Source organism: Nomascus leucogenys, chromosome 4 (genome assembly GCF_006542625.1).
Source record: "Nomascus leucogenys isolate Asia chromosome 4, Asia_NLE_v1, whole genome shotgun sequence".
Lineage (NCBI taxonomy): Eukaryota > Metazoa > Chordata > Mammalia > Primates > Hylobatidae > Nomascus > Nomascus leucogenys.
Window position 1 is genome coordinate 26627512 of NC_044384.1, and position 23493 is coordinate 26651004.

Below are 23493 nucleotides of genomic sequence, written 5' to 3' on the forward strand. Positions count from 1 at the left end.
GGAAATCCATTATGATAATACCCTGTAGGATTTTTAAGGTAAAAATTTAAGACGGTGACTAGGTGATTTGGGGAGCTTATTTAACCTACAAATTGGAATAATAATTTGGCATTGTTTACTCCAGTTTCTTACACATAAAGAATAATGAGGACAAGGCATTGGGTGCTGACATTTCTCTGTGCTAAGGAACTGGTAAAGATCCTTAATTATTTTAGATGGAAAAAAAAAAAAAATCCCTGCCTAGGTTTCTAGGTGTGGTTCATACTGGTTTTCTTGTATACATTTTTGTTCTTCTATGTGGTCTTGTTTGTGCTAAATTCTTCCTTTAGATGTTTATTATAACCCTTGGCCTTCACTTATTAATTCCTGCAAAAGCTCTTGAATGCACGATCTCTCGTCCTTCAGAACCTGAGGGCAATTCCTTGTGGCTTCCTGGCTTTTGTGTGCTTTCAGTGGGGACTGTTTCCTTCTGTTCTGGAGGCTGGATTCTCTGGGTACCTGGATAATAGGATTGGCTTTAAATTGTTTGGTAGGCATTCTATGCTTGTAGTAAGAACTATGGGATCCCCCATTTTCATAGTTCCAAAATTCTACTTGTGAAATATCAAGACAAAGTCCCTTGGCAATGATAGTCCTAGATATAATTTTAAAAATCACTATTTGTTCAAAGTTGTCCAATTTTTATATGAATTTTCCAAAATGATCAGAATGTAGATGCAAAATTAGTGGAAGAATCTTGAATTCAAATTTTGTTTCCTACTGCTGCTGTAACAAACCACTGCAAACTCAGTGTCTTCAAATTACATATGTTTGTTATTTTATAGTCTTTGGGTTAGAGGTCTCGCATGTCCTCTAGGCAAAGCTGTGTTCCTTTTTGCAGGGTCTAAAGATGAATTCATCTCCTTGCCTTTTCCTACTTAAAGAGGCTGTCCACCCACAGTGCTTGGCTTGTGAGCCCTTGCTCTGTCTTCATCAAAGCTGGGAACCGGCTAGAAAAGGTGAAACAGAAGATCTGGCAGGGCCTGGCGGAGCAGCTGGCCAAGGTATTGCCCTGTCCCAACAAGTGAGCCACAAGAGAGCAGCAACTCATATCCTGCACAAACCTCCCCAAAATAAAAATGTATAGGTACTTGCAGTGTATTGAATATTTATTCCCTCCAAAACTCATGCTGAAGTTTAATCTCCAATATGGCAGTTTTGCAAGGGAGGGTCCTTTGAGAGATGATTGGGTCATGAGGACAGAGCCATCATCAATTTATTAACTCATTTATAGATTAATGAATAGGTTAATGGATTAATGGGTTATTATGGGAGTAAAGCTGGTGGCTTTGTAAGAACAGGAAGAAACACCTGAGCTAGCACACTTAGCCTCCTTGCCATGTGATGCCCTGAGCCATCTCGGGACTCTGTAGAGAGCCTTCACCAGAAAGAAGGCCTTTACCAGAGCCAGCTCCTAAACGTTGCACTTCTCAGCCTCCATAACTGTAAGAACTAAATTCCTTTTTAAAAATAAATTACCCAGTTTCAAGTATTCTGTTACAAGTAACAGAAAGTAGACTAAGACACTACTCCCTTACATCTATTTGCCTTTTCTGTCCCACACTAACTCAGAACCACAAAGAGAGGGAAATTTGGAGAAAGGTTGTTTCAGCTTGACTAAGTTGATACAGTAAAAATCCACCACATCCATGTTTATCCTTTGATATTCACATGTCTCTGCTACAAAAGAAGGCTGTAAACAATTATTTTTGTTGTTCCTTATAGCTCATTTTATCCCCAAAACTTTGAATATCTGGAAACATAGTAAGGAAATTTGATATGACAACTCCCAAATTTTAATCGGGTCTCTATGCACATGTAAACAAAGAGCTAGATTTTTTCACATGATGCTTTCTAAAGAGCAGTATGCCATCATAATTTTTTTCGTATTTGTATGTCTTGAAATTTTGAACAGCCAAGAGTGTTAAAACGTACTATTTCTAAAAACTAATGTGCAAGTAATCTTGCAGTTACAGGAAGACATTTGACTCAGTAGTATTTTTCAGAATGTTAACTGTTCCTTAGATGAATCTAACAAATAGTCAACAAAAAGGGGTCTCACAAATTCTTTTAGTATTCTTGACAGCTGTATAAAATGTAGGGGAAAATGACAACACACAGCGTGCACTTTTAGTATTGCCAGTGTTCATTTATGTTGCTAACCATCCAAGCCATACCTGATGCCTTAGACATCAAAAATTTTACATATAGCCAATTGAGTCTTTCCCAAGGCTACCTGGATACCTCACATTTCTTTTGGTAATAATATATAGAAACTTCTATGTATATCTCATTCATGGTCATCGGTATGCCATCTCTAGCACACCAATTGTCACTCCTATTTGGAACAAATGAAAAACAAAGAATTTGAGCTTTGGGAACAGAAAATTGTATTAAAACAGATAGCAGAGAATAATAAATGTTTTGATGATTATGTTGATTTTTTGTTTGTTTTGGCCAATAATGGCTTGGGAAAATTTGTGGGAGAAATAGCAAAGGTAAAAAAAAACGACCTTAGAATTGCTCTCTAGTAGAATCTATCATGAAGAACAAAGTGGGCCAGTGTTATAGTGGTAGGCATAAAATTCAGTGAGGTGTAGAATTTCAGGATCCACAAAAGGAGGCACAAACTGAAGAGTCTAGGAATGAGGGAGTGGAGGTAGAACATAGGAGATAGATATTAATGATGTAGAACAGAAGATAAATATAAATCCTAGTTAACTAATCCCAGGCCAGAAAAGAAGATATAATAAAGTTAGCATGCATGTTTTCTGAAGGAAAATAAAACAGATTTATACATACCATGTGGAAACTGTAAGAAAGAGACATATTTAGAGGTTTTCAGTAAACAAGAGCTAGTAAATAGATTTAAAACAAAATACCCATAATTACTAATTTACAATGTATAAATGTCATTGCTATTGTCTTCATTTAGCATGGTACTTACTAATTTGTTACTGAACAAAAACAATTATAAAGTCTTCATGTATTTATTTTAATTCATCTGGTCCAATTTTTGCCCTGGAGTATTATATTTCTTAACTATCTATTTTCTTAACAGGAAAAGCTCTTTGTATATGACAGTGAAAATCAAGGAAAATAATTTTTTATTATAAAAGTGTTACCCTAAAAGAGAAACTAGTGTGTTAGAGAAAAGGATCTCTTTGAAAAATTAAGTTTTAATCCCCAGGAAAAATGATTAATAATAAAGCTAGATTCAGCCATAACAATATAATAATTTTTGTTATTATGCTTGCAAGGTGAGTTTATAGGCTTTCAAATGTGGATTTGATTATTTATTATATTTAATGCTTTCTCTTTTAAAGTAGAATGATGTTAAAAACCCACAAGACCTGTACATGGCATAAATTGATGAGGACAAGGGTAGTTTAAAGAATACAGTGAAAGCCCCCATTGAAACTTATGCTGAAATAAAATTTCCATTACTGATGTATGGGGACCAACGTGTTGTCCTTTGACAAGGACAGATTTTAGATTAAGCACTCTTAGATTGCAAATTACCATTCTTGATCGCTGGCCTCCCCCGTCTACAGTGCCTTAGAGAAATGGAACAGACTGTGAAAAAGTATAGATTTTAAGAAGTAAAACCCTGACCCTTAACTGTCCCCAATTCCCACACCCAAATTTCCATGTTTCAAGGGAAAGAATAGTAATGTGAAGACTGTTTAATTTAAATAGGAATAAGGGACATTATAATTACAAACCTTAGTAGCCATTCCTAGAATGATTGGCTGACACAACAGTCACCATCCGTCACCAATTACAATTACACACAAATTGGCCACCCGAGATAGAAAAAGCAGGGGCCTGCTTAGAAGCGGTACCTCTGGATTCATCTTCAAACTTGCAAGGAATTTTATTTTACGCATTAGCTGTGTACAGTTCAAGCTAAATAATTAACGTTTAAATAAGGCACATGTGACTTTCTTAAACAAGGGAAAAGGAGAAGTGGAGGTTTCACAGAGACTGGGGGAGGTCTTTTTTTTTTTTCTTTTTAATCCTGTCACTCAAAGATAAGACATTATCACTATTACCCAATAGAGACTGCTTTCCCTAGGTGATAGCTAGAGCTTCTAAATCATTGTCTGGTTTTTGATTTGTGGATTTCAAAAATATTGGAATGATGAAATGACCATAAGATCGATTTTTTTTAAGAAAATTCATTTATATCAACATGAGTGCACATAGAAGGAGGCCATTCAAGCCACAGTACACAGGTGTTTATTTCCTAAAGCAAGCTTACTCTGCAAAATCAATTTGTGAACTCATTACATAAATCCATATTAAACTATTTAGTCTATATTTAACACTATAACAAGCATAGTCAAGGTAAATTAAATAGATTTTATTTCTAGGTGGCAGAAAGCCAAAGTTAGTTCTTCTAATTTATTTCTCAGTTCTAATCTGTGTCTGCCACAGACAGAGGAAATAAAGAGGGGAGAGGGGAAAAAAGTGATAGTTTTTACCTTCTGATATTTAAGGGTTAATCAAATCAATATATTCCAGTCCTGGCAGCGATAGTGCTCAGTGGTTATCTTATGTTAATGCATAACCCTTTAACTCATTATTCCAAGATGGCAGTGCAATGAGTTCCTTTCTCAAAGCTGGGTAAAATATGCCCAGCAAGGAGGAATCATCTCATCAGTAGGAGAATGACTCACTTATACCCTATCAAGGAACTAAAGATGCATGATAAGGCCCTGTCACACTCTCCCTTAAGCTTTTCATTACCATCAGCAATGCCAATAACTTACAGAATTCCCAGTCAGCATCGAAAGCTCCTTTTCAATTCAAATGCAAACTGCTAACCATTTCTCCTTCCATATAATTCTTTGAATTCATCATTCTCTCCATGATGAGTGGCAGAGTTGCCACTCAGTTTAGGCCATAATTATTTCCTTCTGGAGATACTACAAAATATTCTGCATTCATCTGTCCTGCTCTGATCTCTCTAACACACAAAGCAAAATATGCTTTTCAGTAAGCCTATTAGTTTTGCCTATTTTGATTATAAATTTCTCAATTACATGTTTTGAAGTCTTTGGGATATTTACTTCCTTTGCTTCATCTTTTACAATATCATAGTTTATACCTGCCATTATCAATTAATCAGTAAAAGTATTTGCCTTTTAGGCTTCCAAATGAGTCATTGAGAGTCTGTAATTATCAGGCCCTTTATTCATGCTGGAAATACAAAGATGATCAAGACATGGGCCCTCAAAGGACTCACAATCCAGGCTCTTCCTGTTGAGATGGACTGAAGTCATTCTTCCTCTTTCTTAAGTGATGGCTTTACCATCCATTCAGTTAAGTCAAGAATTTAGGAATCAGCCCCAATTCCTAATCCATCTGTACATATTCATCGCAATCTCCAAGTTGTCAGGACCTTCTAATACATTAATTCACTCTTCTTGCACAGTTGGGGTCAATGGCCTCTTTCTCTCTTGCTTAGCCTACTGATGATACAGATGTCCAACTAGTTTCAATATTTCTAGTCCCTCTTTCTACCCCCGCCAACTCACATAGCTTTCAAAGTTACCTTTACAAAACACAAATAGAAGCAAGCCTATCTTTTACATTTAGCCATCTCTATCTCACATAGGGTAGAAAAAAAGTCCAATTTTCTTTGTATATTCTGAAAGATACTCTGTGATCCAGCCCCTGCATATCTCTACAGCCTTACAGAACCACACATAATTCACTGAATGCACACTTTTGCTTCTGCTCTATGCTCCCATGTGTTGTGTGTAATGTTTCTTCTACCAGCCATTTCTTTGCCCTTCTTGGCAGCTTGGCCAAACCATATCCCTACTTCAAAGTCCATTTCAGCTCAGATGTCACATCTTCAGCAATGAATTCCTCTTCCCATATGAAAGAGTTGTTTAAGTTCTCCTTTGTGCTATCTCCTTTTTCTTACCCCTGTATCTTGCACTTATGTACTCTTGGGATTCAAAATAAATGTGTTCTATGCCAAACTTCCCTTTTAGACTAAGAGCTTAAGTATCCACTTAACACCTGCATTCAGAAAGCAGAAATAACTTTTTCTAGGATGTTTCATGTGCAAAGTAACTACATCATTAGTATGAGGTTTTAGTGTTGTTATTTTTCTTGATCTAGAAAAGCAAAAAGATATTTACCATTTTTATCAGTTGGATTTCCCCAAGGGTCATCTGTTTCTATCTAAGCAAGCGTATTAAAGAAGATCTAAAATATTTTATCAAAATTGGGCTCAAAGCCTCATATTAAATAATGAGAAGTAAGGCTCAAGTATAACAAGAAAGCAGGTGGTCTACATGTCAAAAATTGGACATGGAATTCATGAGATCAAAAGACTTATGTATGGGCTACCAAGTCTCTTCTCCATTCTTTTTTCCATTTATGAAATCAAGAAGACAAGGCAAGGGAGGAATATGAAACAAGCTACATAGTACTTTTATTCCCTTTTCCTTACAACTAAGTGCCATACTGTTAGGAGAAAATCACTTAGAGAAAGAATCAGTCTTTCTTGTTCAAAACAGTTTGTTCTGCTTTGGTACATTTTCATACACATACACTCAGTTGATGTCTGCCAGAACTGAAAACATCAGTGCTGATTAGCAGGTAGGCCAATTTAAATAGGAACTGGACCTGAAGAATATCAAGAAATATGGGAAACTGGCTTTTCTATTGGACTTTTCTTACTTTATAATGACGTGTGTTTTAATTTGAGGATGGGTCATTTTAATTTCAAGTGAATTTTCTTACATTCATCATAGACAATCATCTAGATGAAAAAATATATTTTGTCAATGTTTCAGGGAAAGTTAGGGTCACCTATAGATTCTTGGTATATATTTGTCAACACAAAATAACAAAGACAGCTGTGCATTGCATATACTATTTAGTCTGATTAATTATTGTTTGATGGAACTACATTATAAGCTAAAGAACTCTGAATAGATACTTTAAATAAAAAAAAATATTTCTCTGTTTTTTAACCTAGATTGGAACCTAGGGCTTTTCACTTAAACAAAATAGAACAATAAGTAAGGGAGCTTTTCAATACAATAGAAGCTTTGTCATTCTGTGTGGCAAATGACACTACCATCCTCATAAGATAGGGTCAAAACCAAAAGACAGTATGTCAGGCACTGGCTGTGTTATGTTTGAGGAGTATTAACACTAACTTTAAAGACTTAACGTTTCTTTGAATTGTATCTAACATCTCTAATTTGTGATTCTTTGTTAAAAAAATCAATATCTAGGTAAAATTTATTTATTTATTTACTTACTTGCTTATGAGACAGGGTCTTGCTCTGTTGCCCAGGCTGGAGTGCAGTGACCCCATCATATTTCACTGCAGTCTCAAACTTCTGGGATCAAGTGCTCCTCCCATCTCAATCTCTCAAGTAGCTGGGACTGCAGGTGCATATCACAACACTCTAATTTGTGATTCTTTATATATTTCTGGGTACTCGATAAATATTGACTAATGAATATAGCTTTGCAAATCACTATGCTTTAATTGCATTTGATAATTAAGATTAGTTATGTTGAATTTACTCTTTGTTAAACTATGGATTTCTGGATAGCAAGAATTATGTGATATTCACCTTTAAGACTCAAGACGGTTCACATATTTCACCCACACATAGCAATGGGCTCTAGCATATTGGAAAGTTGAACAGAGATCATTTGAGTGGCAGAATCCTAGATTTTAAAAATTAATTTCCAGGGTTTAACATTAGTAATTCTAAAACTAGTCTGACTAGACTCAAATAAATCTGAAATATCACCCATTTATCTGAGAAGCCTCCATGTGTGGACAAAGCCTGGGTAGACAGACCCATTATAACACAATGGCTGAGAAAGTAGGCTGAAAAGTCAGACATTTTGCTAGCTGTGTGATCTTGGACAAGTTAGTTAACTTTTCTGTGCAGCAGTTTCCTTACTCACAAAGTAAGAGAAAAATAACCATGGGAGAGTCTACTGACCAGAACTGCTCATCATGAGCTGGGCTCTCTGAGATGCACCAAGTTATAAGGTCAGACAGGACCATCATCAGTTCATGGGATGAATTACATTTGGCATCAGGGAAAAATGGGACCAGAGGGCATAATAGGAGGGGCCCAGACCTCCATGTTTTTAATCACTATTGTACAACTACCTTCCCATTTAACTCACACTTATGACCAGGTGGTCAGCTTGGTCTGTGGGTATGTGGGTACACCCCAAATTGGATGGCTGCTACACTGCAGCTCAGTGAGGGATAGCCCTGAAAGAAAGTGGTAAAGAGAACCTTTCCCAAGGTAGAATGTTGAGTATATCACACCACCTACTTTATATGAAAATATAAATGGCTCAAGGTAGGACTACATATATATATATATACATATGAACAAGGTCAAACAGCTTGGTTGATTGGCCAGTGACGGAAAGATCAGGAGCAAAAAGGTTTGGGGAAAAGGCATGTGGATAGGCCCACAGGAGTGAACACCAAGTTAAAAAAAGATCTTGAATCCCCTGTAAACATCAGATTGTATAATTTACGGAAAAGTCACTAAGTAATTATGTAGATGGAACAATTCAGCCAGTTGACATCAGCCAGCCTCCAATGGAAGCATAAAGGTACACACATGATGAGGCTACGGAGGCAGGAATGGAGCCTATGCATTATTCACTGGCATGGGCTCTAATCCTACATGATTGCTGCTACTCACCAGAAGCTGCCACCACTGCTGTATGCTCAATCTCCTAGCAACAGAGACACATGCTGAGCTCCCAACAAATCCCCATTCCTTAAGAAAACCAACGAGTCTCTGGGTGACATATTTACTTGGATGACTTCTCCTCTGGAAAGGTTAGAAATTCATCTTGACTGAAATAAACACATATTCTGGAAATGGGTTGCTTTTCCTATCCTCAGGGCTTCTACCTTCACCACAATCTCAGAGCTCACAAAGTATTTGAGACCAACATGGAATCCCTCATTATACTGAAAACAATCAAATAACTTACTCTACAGAAAAAGAGGTATAGGCATAAATGTATTGCCACGGGTCTGCTAATCCTATCACATATCAACAACAGCTGCTGACTTGATACAGCCAAAGTAAAGCCTTCAGAGGTGGAATTAAGGAGCCAGACTAGAGATCATACCCTAAGCAAAAGGGATACCTTCTTCTAGGGTCTAGTATATGTCTAGATCAATGGCCAGTATATGGTACCATGTCCTCAATAGGTAGACTAAACAAACACAAGAGATTAAAGTAGGCATGGAACTGCTTACCATGACTCCCAGTGACCCATTTGGAGAATCTGTTTACCATCCCTATGACTCTAGGCTTGTAGACTTAGAAGTCCTAATTCACAAAGGAGGAATGCTTCTATCATTGAAATTTGAGCTATTGCTGCTGCCTTGTCGTATCACACATCTTGTGCCAAAATACCAGCATGCAAGGCAGGATACTATCCTGGCAAAATAATTACCCAGGTCATTAAGAGGAGTTGAGAAAGAAGGAAAATATGATTGGCATTCTGATGAGGTACTGCAGTATCTCTTGATACTCCCTTCCCCAATTTTGATGATGTATTGGCTAGTACAGTATATATGACCAGTAAAGGGACAGGAGTTTGGGTAAGCCACAGAAACTAGCAGAGATGCTTGCTGAGGGTAAGAGGAATTTACAGCGGGTAGCAGGAGGGAAATAGTACCAATTGCAGCCTTGAGACCAGTTGCGGTTGCACTGGTGGGGGTTATAGTTCATCTCATTAACCTTCTTCCTTTCCCCAAGAAATAAGACTTCTCTGATCAAAAGGAATATTATCTCTTTCTGTGTATACACACACGCACAGCATCTACATACTATATAATCTATATGTATGTATGTTTTGTGTGCACTCACACATCTTTCATCCAATGGTGATATACAGGTGAAAGATAAAAATATAACAAGTTCAAAGTCAAAATCATTTGGATTCAATCTAAAAACCAGCATTCTTCTCTTCTGCTTTTTCTACTATAGAGAGCTAAAAAAAAAAAAATATGGGATAACACTCTGCTATATTTACCACTGAAGTATGATGTGATCAATATTTATGAATCTATCAAGTTTTCCATATTGTATGGATTTATAGTTATCACTGGTCTCAGTACCTTCATATTACTGCAGAATTCATTTCTAATTTCAAAGTCTGCCATACAGCCATATCCTCTTGATTAGCACTGAGCCGGCTTCCTACCTGAAGCACGTGCTGAATGAAGGACAAGGTGAATGACAAGCCTTTATTTGCTGAGAAACCTCTGCCTACATAAAACTGGCATGAGCAAGTCTTTATTAAACTTGCAAACCGACATTATTAAATACTGCAAACCGTGCTGCAAATCTTTCCACTAGCAGTCATTTTGAAAAAGGACTTTTCCCTTAGTCTGTCCACTAGGCTAAAAACCTAAATTTTGAATGGACATTGTCATTAAAATATGTGTTTACTAATTATTTTCTTGTAGGGTAGAAAAATATGCTAGAAGAAAGCTATCATTTTATCCATCCCAATAAATGCCTGCTATTTTTCTTGAGACTAAACAAATCCAACAAAAGACTTCATAATAGCTAACATTTGTGTGGCAATTTACAGCCCACAAATCCCTTTTACATACATTTATTGCACTAAATCTTTGAGACAATTATCTACTGAATTTTACAGCTGAAGAAATGGAGACTTGGAAAGGTTAGGCAATAGTGCCTAAGAATCTCTTCATAAACATACACTATATTCCAATACATTTTTAAATCTCTACAAGTAAACTGGATAAGAGTGTAGAAATGAGATATGGACACATCTCACACACTAGGTGAGTATTATATGGTCCAACGTCAAATGACCGTTTTATGCCAAACTTAGACTATCAATGAATCACTCAGGGAAAATGTGAGCATGGGTGTCAACATTTCTCAAATGGGAGGGAGACTTTGAGGTAGAAAATTTTTAAAAAATACATTACTTGTCTCTTATTTTTAACTTCATAAGCAAAAATAATTTTACAATTTATTGAATAAATGTATGGTCAGATATGATGAAGTTAACATAGCCACTTTGAAAATACTTGGCTCCGTATCTTCTTAGCTACAATTAATTACCAAGGCTTATAAAGGAAAACATTCTAGGGAAGCTTATGAGCTATAATATCACTGCAATATGTTTCAAAAATGTTAAGTTGCTCTTTTATGCATTTGGACCAATGATGGAACTTTAAAGAGGAATTTTGTAGTGTTGACGAGCATCTCTGTTTGTGTGAGGAAACTGTAAGGACCCATTTACCTCCTTGGGTCCATTAACATTGTAGTATGGCACATGGAATTGGCTCTTCTAGATTAGTTACAGAACTCCAGGAACAATTTGATCCTACACTAAACACAATTAAGCATTTAAATCATAGTAACTTTTCTCATACTAAGAGACAAAATTTAACTTAATTCTCCACCAGTAGTTAATATCAAAGTAAGAAGTACAGCCCTTTAGATTCCATCTCTCATACATAGTTGCTTAGGTGCTATTACACTGAAAAAGTAAATTCTAATAGATCTTAATAATTGAACTAATTATTCAATGTTCATTGCTTCACACTGAATCTCAGTGAAGTTAGTATGTCAGAATCAACATGTAGTAGGAAACACTATAATTATAATATAATTATAATATATATACAATTTTATTAGTATATTCCTTTTGTCCATTTGGATTTCTAGGTATTCTGCTTATATTGATAAGGAACAACTCATGAAAACAGATATAAAATACTTCCGGTTTTATGTCTTGATGTTCATGATTGACTCTTGTGAATTCCAAGCTATATGATATACTGACTTAATAAAATGTTTAAAATTCAACATCATTTGTAATCAGTAACCTTTTCCAGGGGAGGATAGATAATTGATAATGCTTCTCATTTTTCTAAATGTCTAACCAATATATTTCCCCTACTACAGTGGAACTATTTTTTTTAAACAATGTTAGAGGGAAAAAAAAAAACAGCATTTATTTTTTTATTTATTTTTTATTTATTTATTTATTTATTTTTGAGATGGAGTCTCGCTCTGTCACCCAGGCTGGAGTGCAGTGGTGCTATCTCGGCTCACTGCAAGCTCCGCCTCCCGGGTTTCACGCCATTCTCCTGCCTCAGCCTCCCGAGTAGAATAGCTGAGACTATAGGCACCTGCCACCACGCCCGGCTAATTTTTTGTATTTTTAGTAGAGACGAGATTTCACCGTGTTAGCCAGGATGGTCTCAATCTCCTGACCTCGTGATCTGCCTGCCTCGGCCTCCCAAAGTCCTGAGATTACAGGCCTGAGCCACCGCGCCCCGCCTATTTTTATATTTTTATTTATCTTCCTCTTCCAATAAAAATGATTATTTTTTAAAGTGGGAGATTTATCTCTTTTTCTATTTTCAATTTACTTTCCCCAATAGCAGATAGTAGGCCTACAAAAATATTTGACAAATGAATAAAAGAAACCATGCTTGCTTAAAAGTAGGCGTATATCTTAGATGAAGGATGATCAAATGTGCAGATTACGTTAATTGAGCAGTTACTATGTGGTAGATGTGATATGTGTCTTGCTTACATTATTCTGATTTAATTCTCCAATCAAACTGATGGCACAGATAGTACTACCCACATTTTGCAGGATATAATATTAAGGCTTAGAGTTAAGTGTCTGGCCTAATGTCACACAGCTAATATATGACAGAGCTGTGATTTGCACTTAAATTGACTCCAAAGTCTATGCTCTGTGTACTCCACCACACAGCCAAATATGCAATATTAACGTGAGACATAGACTCTATATCTTGCCCAAGCAAACCTACATTTTGGGGAATATCTATAATAGCATTTATTCTTGTTATGATTATATGGATTTTTCCCACAGCCATTTTGTGCATGGTAGAATATAATGAATACATTATTTCTTCCCATGGCAACTTTATTCTGTCTTCACTCATTTATGCCACTATATTAAACACATCCCAGACTACGTATGCCCCCATCGTAAGTGCATTCCCAGTTCCACAGCCCTCCACTTCCCTGCTCAGCAGTCAGGTACTTCCAACAACCTTCCACTGCAGACACTGTCAGAAAACGGAATGCCACGCAACGGCTAGAACCAGGATAAGAAACTCAGAGATACCTAATATCTTAAATTCGTCTTATTATTTGTTCCTGCCTTGCTCCCCATCTCCCGCTCCCCAGCTCCAGATAATTGCTAACTTCTTCACTCAGCTACCAAATAGTGTCCTTAATTTAATTACTACCTACCTGCCCTACAATTTACTGGATGGTGACATGGGAGTAATTAATTTATCACCATCCAGTATGCCAATGGGATTCTAACTTATTGCTTACCTGTTTGCAACTCTGGCTACTGAAACTTCTTATTCTTGTAACACCTAACACATTGACTCTTTTTTTTCTTTCTTGAGAAGGAGTCTCGCTCTGCTGCCCAGGCTGGAGTGCAGTAGCTTGATCTTGGCTCACTGTCATCTCTGCCTTCCGGGTTCAACTGATTCTCCTGCCTCAGCCTCCCAAGTAGCTGGGATTACAGGCATGTGTCACCATGCCCAACTAATTTTGTATTTTTAGTAGAAATGGGGTTTCGCCATGTTGGCCAGATTGGTCTCAAACTCCTGACCTCAGGTGATCTGCCCACCTCCTCCTCCCAAGGTTCTGGGATTACAGGCGTGAGCCACTGCATCCAGTCCTAACACATTGACTCTTAACACATTTTTTGCTAGACTATTCACTGAATAGTATACTTGCAGCAATAATATCTTATTTAGAAAGGAGACTTCTTAGCCAACATCCTGCCCTCCCATTCAAAAATTAATTGAAACAAACAACAATAAAACTCTGTCCCCAGATCTAAGGAAAGATTAATAGACAATACACATCATATAAATCAACTAAACTGAATTAACTTGCCATCACCACTGCTTACATAATATGGCTCCATATTTTTAATGTAATACATGCAAAGTCTCATGTGTGCAGGAAACCATCCTCTATTTGTGCATGTGTTCTCTAGAGAGAGGCAGGAAATAAATAATTGCATAGATAGCACTGTGTGTATGGCATTATGTTACTTATGTACCATTATTGATAGAACCTCCTATAGTATAACGATTTTTAAAAACACCATTGATCTTCTTGATTTTTATCTTGATCTTTATCTAGAGGAAACCATGTATATATTTCACATTTGAAAATGAATACATTTCAAGTATTTTTTCCCTAGCATTTTCTGGAGAGAAAAAGAAGTCATTCATTCAGTTTAATTTAGCAGATTATGTTCATTTTATTTCCTAAGTCACTAATTGCTAAAGAGGGAATAGGTAACTGTATATAAAAGACTATGTTGAAACTTCATTAGGCTTATGTAAATATCTGACAACTGCAGACACTGGCTCAAATGGGTCATTGTCTGTACTTCAGCGAGAAGCAGATCGTTACGGTTGCCAAGCGTAACTCTCAGCCACAAGACTGTGGACAGGCTAAAGCTGAACAGCTGGGTAATGCACGCCCACAATGTACTTCAAAATATATGGTGACCGTTTATTGTCAAAACTTAAACAGAGAGGGCTATGTTCTTCCCACCATGGTCAGCCTCATTGCTTAATTTATAGCTGGCCTCTCTACCATCTGTGCACGCGGCCTGTGCTGCATCTCTGAGGAATTGGAGTGGCATTCTTTGAAGACCTGATTAAATGCCAGGAAAAAGCAATCCATCATGTGTAAGGGGGAAATATAAGACAGTCACAATGGTGTCCTGTCACGCTTTTGGATTTTTATCTTCATTTTCTTTTACTTTCTTTTGAATCCAATGCCAAATACAATAAACAACGACCAAGAGTGTAGATGCCACTGACAACACTCTACCATCTAGATGGAAAATAAATGAATTATCAAGATTTTCCTGGGCTCTAGTGAGGAGTTAAATGCCATTTCTGCTCAGGGGAGCCTTGACACTTTATGGTCACATAGACCTAAACAAATTAGCGCCCAAGTGGAATGCAAGATACCATGAATTAAAGGCTACCTGTAGAGTTCCTGGGATAGGTGAAATTGAACATCTATAATGGGTTGATTGAATAAGCTGAACTATTGGAAGTTAGAAGGAAATAGCTTTTTATTTTGCTGCTGTCATCTGTCTTCAAACGCACACTGTCAGCTCTGTCTTCCCAACCCTGACTGTAACTTGGGTCCATCCTCTGGCCCTAGGGTGAGGTAAGTATTTAAAAAGCCTTATTGGCTGGGCGCAGTGGCTCATGCCTGTAATCCCAGAACTTTGTGAGGCCGAGGCGGGTGGATCACCTGAGGTCAGGAGTTCGAGACCAGCCTGGCTAATGTGGTGAAACCCTGTCTCTATTAAAAAATACAAAAAAAAAAAAAAATTAGCTGGGCTTGGTGGTGGACGCCTGTAATCCCAGCTACTAGGGAGGCTGAGACAGGAGAATCACTTGAACCTGGGAGGCGGAGGTTGCAGTGAGCCAGGATTGTGCCATTGCACTCCAGCCTGGGAGACAGTGAGACTCTGTCTCCAGAAAAAAAAAAAAAAAAAAAAAAAAAAAAAAGCTTTATCTTCAGGTATTCAAAAACAAAACAAACAGAACCCCACACAATAACAACACCCCCACCCCACAACACACAAACACCTCAATGAAACCTAAATTAAAACATTCAACTAATAATTTAAAATTTCCTTCCATCTCTCAAAGCAGGCATAGATTGTAAACAGGGAAGGGGGCAGTAGGACTGCCTATCATCTGTGTTTCGGTCGCTCAGTTCGCTTCTCCCTTTTATTTAGGGCTTCCTCAGGGTCAGAGAGGGGAGGATGGATTTAGAATACAGAGAAAAAGACTGTTTTTCTCAGCTTGTCCTTTCAAAAGCCCACACTCATGGAAGGTTTCTGCAAGCTGCTGCTGCTTCTTTTTTTTTTTTTTTTTTGTGGAGCAGTTCTGTGAGTTCTTCAGAAAATCCCCACCATAGAAATGCAGTCACTGGACCCCTGCTGGAGTTGGCAAAGCACTCTCTGGCTGACCTGCACCACCATCCTAGCTCAGCTCCATCCAGGCAGCATCACTCTAGTGTCTTGGTTGGCACAGCCTCAGCAGACAGGACCTCTTGGGAAAAGTCCTTTCAAGAAACCTTCAGCCTTGCCTTCTTCAAGTGGGACTGACACCCTTGTTCTTCTCAAGGGTGGAAATAGAGCTTCTTCTCAATGTTGTCCTCTCCTTTCTCTTCCCTGCATTGTGGACAGCTCCAGGTGGTTTCCAGCCAGTGCGGAGGCAAAGGCAACGCCATCTTGGAAGCTAATCCACCATGTTTGTTGGCTTCTGATTAACCCCTCTTCTGGGAAGGCCTCTAAGATTTCCTGTTTATCTATTGTTCCTTGTGTAACAGCAGGTACTTACCATCAATCCTGCCATTAGGTCAGAAAACTTTGGAGTTACTGTACTTCCATCATCTTACACTTCCCTTCGAAATCACTTCTCCCCTATGGTATATAAGCCCTGGGTCTGGGGGCTAGTGGCATCCCCATGCCACCATGTTGTCTCAGCACTGCCAGAGACACAGATATGGCTCCTGTTCATAAGTCCCTATTAAGTATTTCTAAGAAACTAGATTTGTCAGCCTCTTTCTTTGGTCTCTCAGCTTCCTCAGACAATGGGGGCAGGTTTGTATAGTCCATGAAATGGCAGAATAAAGTTGCCCATTTCCCATTTTTGCAATCAGTCCCCCCCCCCCCCCACACACACACTGTCTAAAAGGTTTTCTTGGAGTCTGTATAACTTGGCTTGTATAGGAGAGAAAATACCATGACAACCTCTCATCCTATGAATTCTAGCACTTCAAAGAATCCTCCCTCTCTGTGAGCAGGTGCAGGGATGCTCACTGGACTTCTTTGGTCAGTGCCAAGTGCCAGGAGGATACATCTTACACCTCCTTTAGAAACACGAAGTCACTTATCTTGCATTGTCATCAGCTTTATGGCCTTAGCTGAAAAATCAAACTCACCTACAATTTTCCTGTTCTGTGACTTGCGTAGCAGCCGGTATCAGCTTAAAGGCACCCACACTTTTGTTACTAATGATACGGTACAGTTTTTAAAGTGTGGCTCACATTAGAGACCCTGATTTTAAAGGTTCCTTTTCTCCTACTTATCCATTACTAGTTCAGCAGAAAATAATATACTTAGTCACACCAATGAAGTTACACTGACCCTTAAGCACATCAAATGGAGGGAAAAGAAGTCCATCAGAGAAACTGGTGATCTCAAGCAAGAGTTAACTACCCCTTTTAATTCCTACATAGTTCCTTTGGCTTCTTTACTCATCTGGCATTGTTGTTCTATAGTTATTTTATTTTTATTTCAATCAAGGAAAAAGGAGAAAATCATCTTTGTGAGCACTGCTATGAATCTTCAGATAACTGGCTGGGGTGCATAAAATATAAAGACTTAATAGGCACATTTTAAATGATAAAGGCCAAAGAAAGACTATGTCTTATATGTTTTTCCTACTTTCTATTAAACTTATTTCAGGAAAAGATTAACACAAAAGTGAGCCATGTTAAAAGGAAGAAAATTGGTCCAAAAGAGTTGAAATATATGTAACATGATAGATAACTCTTTATGGGAGATATTAACATTTTGAAGTATTTGGATCTGTATAAACAACTCTCTTGTCCCTGTTTTAAACTTCTTTAGTGTTAATCATTTCAGAGCAGCAGGATGGTTCTTTTGTTTTTATTTTTGTCTCTCCCCCCAAGAAATTGTGTTGTTATAGAGCTGTTACATGACAGGTCTAATATCAATTTATTCTAGTTTTTGTTTTGTTTTGTTTTTTGAGACACAGTCTTTCTCTGTTGCCCAGGTTGTAGTGTAGTAGTGTGATCATAGCTCACTGCAGCCTCAACACCCTGGGCTCAAACGATTGTCCTGCTTCAGCCTCCCAAGTAGCTGGACTACAGGTGGTTGCCTGTTTTTAATTTTTTTATTTATTTATTTTCAGTAGAGACAAAGTCTTGCCATGTTGTCCAGATTGGTCTCAAATTCCTGATCTCATGCCATCCTCACTCCTTGGCGTCCCAAAGAGCGGGAATTACAGGCATGAGCCACTGTGCCCGGACTTATTCTAGAATTCCATAATTCAGCAATATATTAAACTTCTAAAAGACTATAAAACAAAATGACATTTTTTGCAATTATAATTAAAAAGAGTAATTTTCCAAGATCTATTTGATATGGTCTGAATCTGTGTCCCCACCAAAATCTCATGTCTAATTGTAATCCCCAGTGTTGGAGGTGGGGCCTGGTCGGCAGTGATTAGATCACAGGGGCAGATTTCCCTGCTGGTACTGTTCTCCTGATAGTGAGTGAGTTCTCATGAGATCTGGTTGTTCAAAAGTGTGTAGCACTTCCCCCTCTTTCTGTCTTTCTCCTGCACCAGCCACATAAGATGCACTTGCTTCCCCTTCACCTTCCGCCATGGTCTCAAGTTTCCTGAGGCCTCCCCAGAAGCCCAGCAGATGGCCAGCATCATGCTTCCTATACAGCCTGTGGAACCACGAGCCAATTAAACCTCTTTTCTTTATAAATTACCCACTCTCAGATATTTCTCTACAGCAGTATGAGAACAGACTAATACACTAGTTAAAAGAAGGTAAGAGAAAGATGGCCTTACTTCCAAGTGGTTATATCTATTTTTCTGCCAACTTCCATTGATTCAAGATTACATATAAGAAAATATGTAGAGTCCTTATGTATATATATTTATAGATATGTGTGTATATATGCACATATATAACTAAAATACACACCTAACATATATGCAAGGTATATATTATATCTTTTATATGTAAATGGAATGCCGGGAAGAAATGCAGGCTACAAAAGAGGGAGAAGGTAATAATTTAGTGGTTATTGCCTTGAAAAGCAGAGGCCCTATTATTCATGATGACTTTATCTCATTGGAGATTTTATATATATATATATATATATATATATATATATATATATATATACACACACACATACATATACACACACATATATATACATGTACACACATAATTTTCTAGAAAGAAAATGTCATCAATACACAAGTATACACCTTAATTAACTAAATAATTTCATATTGCCATATTGCCTTTGAGGGGTAGGAAAAACAATATGGATTTTACAAACAGACTATGAATAATTTTCATTCCAGGTACCAAAGCAAAGTTCCCATTTTCTTACCGGGCTTAGGGACAATGAGCTGTGCACTGGTCTGGGCATTTCCAGCCTCATTTTCAGCCACACATTGATAAAAGCCTTCATCTGACTTCACCACCCCAAGTATCCGTAAGTTGCTTCCTCCCTAGGGAAAAGAAAAAGCAGGTAAAGTATTTTAGAAAGCAAAAACTCAAGGTGACAAAATGAACTTAGACAAGACCAAAGTTTAATAAAACACCACAGAAGATACAAGAGGAGAGGCGATGAGGGGTCTCAGCCTCACAGACGTGTCCTATGCCACCTGGGAAATGTCATACGTTCCCAATTTTCTTTTCTGAATTCACAGGCATCAGTTTAACCTATATCTGCATTAAATAATATGCTGACAAAAATACACATCATCCTCAATACCTAAATGAGCAGTCAACAGACAAGTATTTTATTAATTTTAGAAGAAACAAAGATTAGCACAAAAAGAAATCTCATTCTTTTACTTGTTATTGAAGGAAGTTCAGGTTTAGTAGCTGCTCAGGAAAAAAAAGAAAGGCTATAAATACTGAAATTTGTGAATTCTAAAGGACAAGAAATCAAAGTTGGATAGTTTCTGGAAGTGTTTGCCCAGAAAAATGTCAAAAAATTATTTAAATATTGTAATGGCTTTGACATATACCCTTTTGGGGTTTGGAGAGGGGAGTATGGTGGATATTTTATACTCATGTGGTTCTTGTTGTATGGCTGAAATGTTTCACCTTTATAGATTAAATACAGCAACATTAACTCCTTTTATTTAGAAATTAAGCCACCATCTTTTTCAAGGATGGATGATAAAATGATCTAGAGATAGCATTTAATGATACTAACTCAGTTTATCTTCAATACCGGTGTAAGAATTAGTTAAGTAAGTGAAACATGTTAAATCACCTCCCCTGAAGTCATTAAGAGATACATATTACCTCATGGGGAATTCTTAATTGTTTTTAGTGTCTTGTGGTCAATTCCTAGCTGATGTAAAATTGTTTGATAAAGCTGGCTAACTTCTAATTAAGAATTTTCACATAACTTACTATTTGTGCTCAATGTTAAGTGTGGGACAGACAATGGCTCTCCAATTTCTGGAGCTGTTGAGGAAATATTTTTAAGCACAATTTAATGCAAATAGGGCAATACCTTACATTTTCTTTCACCTATAAAAGAAGAATTTAAATAGGCTGGCTATAATGAGTCATGCTGGGAGAAAGATTATATTCAAAATGTAGAAAAAATAAACGTTGCCTTTTACAATGTGTCCTTAAGGGCACTGAAAAATGTCCTTTAAGTGTAAGTAGCATACGTTTTAGGCATATACAACACTTTTTAAGGTGCCCATTGGCAAATCATTTTTAATTCAGTGGTAGTGGAAATAACATCGCCTTTAAAAGAAATAATGGATCACTGTGGCATTTAAAAGTTAAAATTTTATCTTTCTTACTCTATTTCTAACCAATTAAACAAATGCAACTAAAAGTGAAAAATAATAAGTGGTGATAAAAATGATTAAAATGTCCTTTATGGATGTATTCCTTAAGAACCTTTATAGTAGGCCAACATGCATGCACACGGATATTATGAAAGTTTCTGAAAGTCGACTGATTGTGGAAGATGCACTTTGCAACAAAGGCCATTGTAATATGATGGAGAGGGCTTGTGTCTGGACTCATAGGATGACTATGCTCTAGTCTCATTCTGCCCGGGAGACCTGGCTAGAATACAGCTCTTTGAAAGTGTCATGTCTGCATCTCAAACACAAGTAGACCTAAAACCCTCTTCTTTAGCTGCAAGTTCTTTGCTATTTGAAAAGAACTTTATATCATTCTCATATATTCATATACCTAAAATCAGAACCTCCAATGCTAACCTATACCTGTAAGTGAGTTTTCATAGAGCATTTGCAAATGAGACAAGCATTCTGCCAGTAACAGCCAAATCTACAATAATGGAAGGTATTGAGCACTCCATGTGTACCAGGGCAACAACTCAGTGAATAGAGTACCATTATCCCTATTGTCTCCCACAATAGGGATAGAAAATGAACTAAAACTTATAGCAAACTATAAAAGTTATTCCTCTTATCTTCAATTCATTCCAGTATTCAAAATTACAAAGCAGTGTATACTCTGGTCCTTCATGGCCTCTCTATCACTGCAGCCACCAGTGCCACCAGCACCCACTGTCCTCATCACCACATCACCACTGCCTTTCTCAACTGCTTATGTAGGATAAACTGGTCCTATAGGGCAGGGTAGGAAAAAAAAGCTGTCTCTATTACCAAGTGAAGACTTCCATAATCATAAGTATCATATCTTATAAAACTGGATTAAAATGGGTAAGAGTCAAAGAAGTAAGGGATTCTTGGCTTAGGTCTAGAACTAGGTTCTAAACTCTCTTTGATAAACCAGCAGGGAAAGTGTGAAACTACTCAGAAATACTTAGGCTTTCTGTATTTCATTTACTTTTGTGTTTTTGTATGTTTTAAAGTCTTGTCTGTAAAACCAGGGGGCTGAACTCTTTGATCACTCATTTTCAGTTCAAAAATGCTTATGTCTAGAAAATCATTTGCTTTATTTGAATATTTTTTTAACACATCACAAAAAATCTCCAACAGGAACCTTTTTTTTTTCAGGAAATAAAAACAAGTGAAAAAAATAGAAAACAATGAATGGGATTATAAAACAAATATGAAACAAAATAATTACCACTATCTGAAAATAATCACTAGGAATGACCACATCTCCATTCTTCATCCAATTCACAGTGGGCACAGGCTTTCCAGAGACTGTACATTCAAACTCAATATCCATGCTTTCATAGGCATAGAGGTTGGAAGGATGATTTAAAAACCATGGCGGAACTGCAAAGACAGAAATAAAAAAGTGAGTGGGTGGGGATGTGAACTTGCATGCTGCTGAGGTCTTCACTGAGTTTAAAACACTGCTCTGCGATAGAAAATATTTGTAATTCAAATCATTCCCTAAGCTCTTAGCTTATTATACAGGAACTATTATAAAACAAATCTTTTGTTCCCCCAAATGCAGTTAAACAATTGCAGTTAATGGTGTTCTGCCACAAGGAAAGAGAAAAGGAAACACTTCTTGGAAAAAAAAAAACATACATAATAAACAATCTGAATATCCATGTGTTATGTATCCAAATAACTTACACACTGAAAAGTACATAAGTCTTTGCAAACTATTCTGATGAAGTAAAGAAACGGAAGCTGGTGGAACTGAGACAACCCAGAGTATAAGATAAGAAAGCTCAGTTGTCCTGTAATTCCAGAGTTTCATTAGGATTGAGTTAATGTGATGGACTCATTTTCTGTAGAAACTGGCTATAGTGACAGGGAACTACACAATGCCTGTATCATCTTTATTGTGGCCACATTCTTATTGTCTTAGCAATTATCTATTGTAGTGTATTACTATACTGTATTATTTTCACAGCATGGCATGTGATATACTAATTTAATTCCATTTCTTAATTATCATAACACTAGTTACTTCATGATGGAAATTTGCAATTGAATGAAAATTACAAATATAACACATCTTTACTAATGACTCGGCTCAGGCTTAGTCCCTGAAAACCTTGCCTAGGAGAAAGAAATTCTAAAAAGTAATGTTTATTCTCTTCCATGGGGAAAGTTAGAATGACATCAGATTTAAATATTATATTGACTGAGAAGCCAGATTAAATTCACAGTGAAGTAGCAGCCATGATCTTGTTTCACATAGAAAATGGATATGTATTTTTAGTAGCCATTACCAAAGGTAGACTGCGTTTTTGTCATTTTTGTCATGCTCGATGAGTGTTAATTTTTTGCCTAAGTAGCTGCTGTATTTTGCTCTAACAGCCATCAGCAAAACTTTCTCCTGACACCAAAGGTAACGTCCAATCTTTGATGGCCATTGCCTTCTAGAAAAATAAAAGAGCTGGTAAAAACTCTCAGGATTTAAGTCCTGATTTTTCCTACTGAATGATCTCTCTCTTTTTCTCTCTTATTTCCCTGATTAGTAACTAAATAATATTTGTATGTCTAAACAACTTGGCTAAAATTATTTATTAATTATTGATGATATTACTATAAGGCTTTTTTGATTCCTTAGCCAAATTCGCTGACAATAAACCAAAAGATACCAGAAATAT

General features: G+C 37.1%; 1 protein-coding gene across 1 annotated transcript in view; it reads right to left on the bottom strand.

Moving 5' to 3' along the window:
* DCC (DCC netrin 1 receptor) overlaps positions 1–23493 on the bottom strand; it is a 1198282-nt gene that overhangs the window by 444743 nt on the left and 730046 nt on the right. The window contains exons 6-7 of the mRNA XM_030810404.1: positions 22044–22198; positions 19336–19456 (exon numbers count right to left, since the gene is read on the bottom strand). Coding sequence (XP_030666264.1) covers positions 19336–19456; positions 22044–22198 — 276 coding nt within the window. The remainder of the gene's footprint in view (positions 1–19335; positions 19457–22043; positions 22199–23493) is intronic.